We start from the raw sequence: 6052 nt of genomic DNA, 5'->3' as shown, positions 1-6052 counted from the left end.
ATTTATACTTTATACTTTTGATATATATTATAAAGTTCATTTTTTTTCTCAAATGCATAACTTTATTTTAAATAAAAAATAATTACCTATAAATTATTATGTTGTTATTTACATTTATATTAATCTTGGTACTTGATTTATTTTACTAAAATTTTACATAATTTTTGTTGTTAGAATTTAATTCAAAAAATGATTACCCAACTAATCAATACTATTTTGATGAGAATATCAAAGACAGTAATCCAAAGAGACTTATCTTAGCATATGGTTCTTGCCGACCAACAATTCAATTTCCATATACTGAACATGAAAATACAAATCATATCGTTTTTCTAAACACTATTGTTTTATAAAATTGAAAACTGGATTAAATGTCCCAAGGAAATGGCCGTGTTATTCAATATGTTTAAATGTAGTGTATTGAGAGACATGTTGGCTATTTGCGAATCGTGGTTATTCATATTTTAATCCATCCTGGGTTAATGGAGTTAATAACTGGCATTTTCTCTCAGCTAAGATAGATTTACATGAAAAATCAATACAACGTACTTTAATAGCATCAATATGCTATTAAAGTACGTTGTATTTAGTTATACAATACTCAACTTTGATGAACGAAATTTAAGTATTGAAGAGTCATTTCTAGGGTTTTTTCCATTGATAAACAGGGTGCTAAAGATCTTATAATTTCCATTCTTAAGAAATTAAATATTAATATGAGTAAATGCAGAGGTCAAGGGTATGATGGTGCATCAGTAATGAACGGGCTTTATTCAGGTGTTCAAAAACGAATCAAAGATTAAGTTCCTTTAGCACAATACGTGCATTGTTGTGCACACAATTTAAACCTGGTTATTTCAGATGCTGCAAAAAGTTCAAAACAAGTTGCATCTTTTTTTGAAACTGTGCAAAGCATATTTAATTTTTTTAGTTCAAGTGCTCCACGATGGTCAATTTTAGCTTTTGGTGAAGCTGATACCAAAAAAAATAAAAGTTAAAGTTCTGAAAAAGTTATGTGTGACAAGATGGGAAACACGACATGAATCAATTTATTTATTAAAAGTCAGATTTTTTGATGTACTGATAGCTTTAACAAATATATCCTTAACAAGTTCTAAAATCGACGAAATAAATATGAGTTTATTTTTGAAAAAAAAATTAGAATCTGTAGAATTTATTTTCCTTCTTTGTTTATGGGAAGACATTTTAAAACCCTTACACGGAGTGTCTAAATCTCTTCAAAAAAAGATATAAATTTACATAATGCATGTGAAAACTTGAAACAAGCTATATCTATAATTAAAGAATTGAGAAATAATTATCATACTTTAATGGAAAAGCCAAATTTATGTGTACAAAATGGGGGATTTCTCAGGAATTTCATGTACATAGATTAAAGTTTGGAAGAAGATATTTTGATGAAGTAGATGGCGACCGTCAATTAGATATTTTAGAAGATAATTTAAGAATCAATGTTTTTCTTCCAGTCATTGATACAATAATTTTTCAATTAGATAATCGATTTCAGGGTTTAAAAAAAGGTAATTGAATATTTTGATTTCTTAAATCCTTTTTCATTGATTAATAGCACAGAAGATGATATAATTAAAGCTTCGTATGATTTTGTTCATTTTTATAACGTTGATACTAGCTCAGATTTCACCAGACAACTTTTATGCATAAAAAATTGAATAAATTTGAAAATAACTAAAAATATTAAACAACTAGCCATGTTTATTATTGAAAATGATTTTTGCATCACTTATAGTGAAGTATTAAGTACTTGTATATATATCTCACATTACCAGTCACGGTTGCATCAGCGGAACGTACGTTTTCGAAGCTTAAATTAATTAAGAATTATTTAAGAAATTCAATGGGTCAAAATTGTTTGTCAAATATTGATCTGTTAAACATTGAAAAAGAACAAGCTAATATCTTAGGTATGGACAAAATAATCAATCAATTTGCTGAAACCAAAGCAAGAAAAAAGTTAATATACTTAATTAAATAATTATATTTTAAATAATGTTTATTTTATTTAAATTTTTCTTTTTCAATAAATTTTGTAATTTTGTTATTATTAATTATTATTAAAATATAACCAGAAATAATTTATACAGTATTATTTCGCCGATATTAAATACAAATTGTGTCAGCATTAAAAAAAAAAAATTGACTACTAATACTTAAGTAATTATAGGGCCCCATATTTACTCTGTCTTCAGGGACCAAAGATCCTAATTGCGCCATTGCTTAACATGAAAAAAAGCTTTAGATAACTCCAATATATAGCTTTGTAATACTAAGCTTAAAGTTTTAGTATAAGAAAATAAGTTAGCTACAATTTCTAAAGATATTTAAAATTCACTTCGTTTAATACTTGCACTGAAATCAATTGCTTTACCTGCAGTCTCAGGTTCAGGCATCTTTTCCAGTTCTTCTAAAGTTAAAATAATATATGAATAAAGTTCTCGGAAAGTTATAGTAGAATCATGGCATTTAACACATCGGGTAGCACACAAGGCTAAGTTTTTTTTGTTGAGGGTGCTGGTATTGAATCATCTTTAGAAATAATGTCTAACATAATATTTGTTCTATTGGCAGATATAGATAAAAAACAGATATAATGCCAATAATACCAACCAAATTTCAAATAGCTTGTACTTCACACGCTTTTAAAATACATATATTCAATTGGTGATTGAAACAATGGATATATACTGCCAAAGACTGATCTTCTAAAATAAATGCTTGAACACCATTTATTCTACCAGACATATTTGAGCCACCATCGTATCCTTGGCCAGGAAGATTTTTTAAGCTTAATTTATAGCACTCAATTTGTTTGATTAAAGTATCTCTAATAACAGATCCAGTTATCGAACCTAATTCAATAAATCCAAGAAACTCTTTGATTTGAATCTCTTCTATATCAACGTATCTAAAATAAAATTGAATTAGAATAATTTATCTATATGTATTAATATAAATTTGTACCTGACTGAAAAAGTCATTTGTTCTTTTGTGCTGAAATCTGTGGTTTTGTCACATAATATAGAAAAGTACTTGTTTTTTATTACATTAATTATAATTTTCTCAATAACGACTTTATACAAGATAGTTTTACTAATCATAGTTGTATTTTTTTTTTTTTACATCTGTTAATGTGATTAGTTAGCTCTTTATCTCCTGAATCAATTCTGAATGCTAAAAAACTTCTAAAAATGCCTTGATTTCCTGCTAAGGCTGAATCAATATCCATTATACCATCATCTTTATGACCTCTTAACGGAAGATTATTATGTCCACAAAAAATAATAGTTTTTATTATTGGTACAAGTCATTTTCTATTTTTTCCATTATTGACAAAACATTACTTTAACTGATCTACAGGTTTTATAATTTTGTATGAATGCTGAACTCTTTTCAGAAGCTAATAAATGATATTGAGTTATTGCATGATGTTTCAAAAGTTCAGGTGCTTTTTTATAATTATTAAAAGGTTCTTTAACAAACATCTTTAAAACCTGGAGATAAAAATAAAATAAATTAAGGTAGGTAATGATTTTAATATTAGATTATTATGTTAATTTGTATTTACATTTTTTCTGTACTGTATTGAAACTTATACCTATATAATTACCTGACATCCTTTACCAACACCTGTTGGGGCAAAAAGCACACAAAATTTGCAAAAGCCACCTTCTTTTAGTTCACTATAAGTCAACCAATGATAGCGCCTCAACCAATCTAATTGAAAGCTTCGGTTTTGATTTCCTTGTTTTAAAACTGGAAACTTATAACTTGCCACAAGACTCCATGCATTTTTACAAAAATTAAATTTTTCTTCATCTGTAAGTTCCTTATCAACACATAATCCAACATCATATGCATTCACATTAAGCTCAGTTTCATTTTTTTCAACTATAAATATTAAATAATAAATATTTACATAAGCATTAAGCATATATTAGTACTTAACCTAAGCATATATTTATACAAATTATATTTCAATAAATTATTTAAATAACAAAATACCTAGGTAAATAAAAAAAAAAAAAAAATAACTAAATAGTAAAAACTAAATACCTAATTAAATTGAGTAAAAGAAAGAAGCACTTATTTTTGCTGAACTCTTAATAACATCTTGTGTTACAGAATCAGGATCATCTAGAATATCTTTATCGACCATATTATCATCACTAAGATCGTTTTTAGTTTTCTTATTGAAAAATGAAAACAATGTCTCGCATCTTTTTTTCACACTCATGGTATTAAGTATTAACTATTAATTATTAAGTTTAAGATGTAAAATTTAAAATTTAGAAATAATTATTCAAATAATGTTGTTAAATTGTCATTCATTCAAAAATGTGTAATTAAAAGTAATGATAATATTGATAACACATTGTGGCGACTTCATAGAGTAAGTCTTACTCTATGGTAAGGTTACTTTATGGGCGACCCACAACATCAAATACCGATATTTTTATTGTTCACCGTCATCGCTGAATCAACGCGCCAGCCGCCGTCAACTGCGCGCCCCTTCTAACTTTTTGTTCTTCCATTTCTACCGATCGTAATTGCCCTTCATGGACGTGCCTCTGACCGGCCCGCGTTTTCCTTTTCTTTTCATCGCACGAAAGTCGTCGCGTACCTATACATCAGAAAATAAATGTATTCGCGTCCCGTCCCGAAAAACAGCAAGACTAAAAAAAATTATAAAAATGAATTGCCTTATTCATTGCGCATGTCGATTTGTATTTTGTACGAAATCTTTCTTATATTTTGAAATATCTTAAGTACCGAAATCATAGTCTAAGGGCGGGCTTCAGCCATCACAGATCCCCCCCCCCTGTATCCGCGCTTAGTAATAATATTATAGTAAATATATCGATTGCAATTATTTCAGTTCTGATTAATACTAACAATGATTTGATAATAATATACAATGATTTGTAAATAGTATTTTGTTTATTATTAAGATTTTTTCTATGGAGCATTTAATCATATGAAAAGGAAATGTTGTTAGGGCGGGCTGTGTAGGGCGAGCGTTCAAAAAATTCAAACAGCTGTGATTCTTATCACCGTTTATCATACATAATTGCACGTTCTCGTGGGCCTTATTCCTTTATAACCAGTTATTTAAACATGGTTACAACTATAGTTTATGATAATATTATCGATGACCGTGGTTTATAACAGATGGAACACAACGAGCGTGTAGTCATAACCGATTGTTGCTGATAGTATAACGACAGTTGAAAATCGTATCGGAAATCATTTTTGGTCGGCATCCCCGTCGAGCGTGCTGTTTCCACCATTTTTTCCTTCCACATGTCGTGCCATTTGTGCGTTTTGCAGTAAATACGTTAGGTTAGGTTAGGTTATATACGAATACGTTTTGCAGTAAATATTCGTACTTTTCTACGTGCGTCGATCGTTACTGCACGTTATTGTGCATTACTATTACCGTTCTAAACGTCGCAAATACGCGTTCAGTTTTTTTGAACGGTTGGCATCCAGAATTTCACACATTACAATGAATGACAACAACCCTTACGATTTTGTCTCCCAGTACCGTAGTAAGTTAATCTAACATATGTATCTGAAATTACAATCGATTTGCTTTTTTTTTTTTATTTTTTTTTTATTTTGGACAGTTGCTGAGATGGGCAAATTTTTGTTTTATTCAATTGTTGGTTATCGGTCCACAAGGTTAGGGCAGCGGTCCCCGTAGTGTGCACCTCCGCCGACTATCACCTGGTTATTCGATAATATTTTTTCTTGCTTAACAAATTATTCATTCATCTAAAATCAGTTTTATTATGAGTACTATGCAATGGCATCAGTTCCATAATAATCAAAAAAGTTGGGGAACTGCTGAGTTAGGTTAGGTTTAACATACCTATTGAATCTCAATAAAAGACTTCTTCTTCTTCAGTTATTGTAGGCCATTAAGGCCCATCACTGCTCCACACAGCCTCCTCCATTCTACTCTCTCATTCGCTAATTCTTCTGGATTATCTACCCCAAGTAACCTAAAAAA

The 6052-nt window shown here is 29.3% G+C and overlaps 1 protein-coding gene across 3 annotated transcripts; it reads right to left on the bottom strand.

The window, feature by feature from the left end:
• Positions 1-2137: 2137 nt before the first annotated feature.
• On the bottom strand, positions 2138-4656 carry LOC112689468. 3 transcript variants are annotated; one of them, XM_025563193.1, is made up of 5 exons: positions 4485-4656; positions 3647-3927; positions 3001-3530; positions 2647-2944; positions 2138-2580 (listed from the first exon to the last, which is right to left on the bottom strand). In XM_025563193.1, the coding sequence occupies exons 1-3, from the start codon at positions 4507-4509 to the stop codon at positions 3363-3365; spliced, it is 474 nt and encodes a 157-aa protein (XP_025418978.1). In that variant the 5' UTR covers positions 4510-4656; the 3' UTR covers positions 2138-2580; positions 2647-2944; positions 3001-3362. The 3 variants fall into 3 exon arrangements, with proteins under 3 accessions (XP_025418978.1, XP_025418979.1, XP_025418977.1); XM_025563194.1 differs by having other exon boundaries at positions 2138-2565; XM_025563192.1 differs by having other exon boundaries at positions 2138-2944.
• Positions 4657-6052: the final 1396 nt, after the last annotated feature.

This window comes from Sipha flava, unplaced genomic scaffold (genome assembly GCF_003268045.1).
Source record: "Sipha flava isolate LNK unplaced genomic scaffold, YSA_version1 44666_pilon_pilon, whole genome shotgun sequence".
NCBI lineage: Eukaryota > Metazoa > Arthropoda > Insecta > Hemiptera > Aphididae > Sipha > Sipha flava.
Note: the sequence above shows the minus strand (reverse complement) of the source record. Positions and strands in the feature narration are given on the sequence as shown.

Bases quoted from the DNA above. Each gene is read 5' to 3' on its own strand.
- LOC112689468 (XM_025563192.1), bottom strand. From the start codon at position 4,509: ATGACGGTGAACAATAAAAATATCG. The intron at 3,928-4,484 runs GTATTTGATGTT...TAATATTTATAG, and splicing joins GGTGAACAATAAAAATATCG to TTGAAAAAAATGAAACTGAG. The intron at 3,531-3,646 runs GTAATTATATAG...TTTTATCTCCAG, and splicing joins GTGTTGGTAAAGGATGTCAG to GTTTTAAAGATGTTTGTTAA.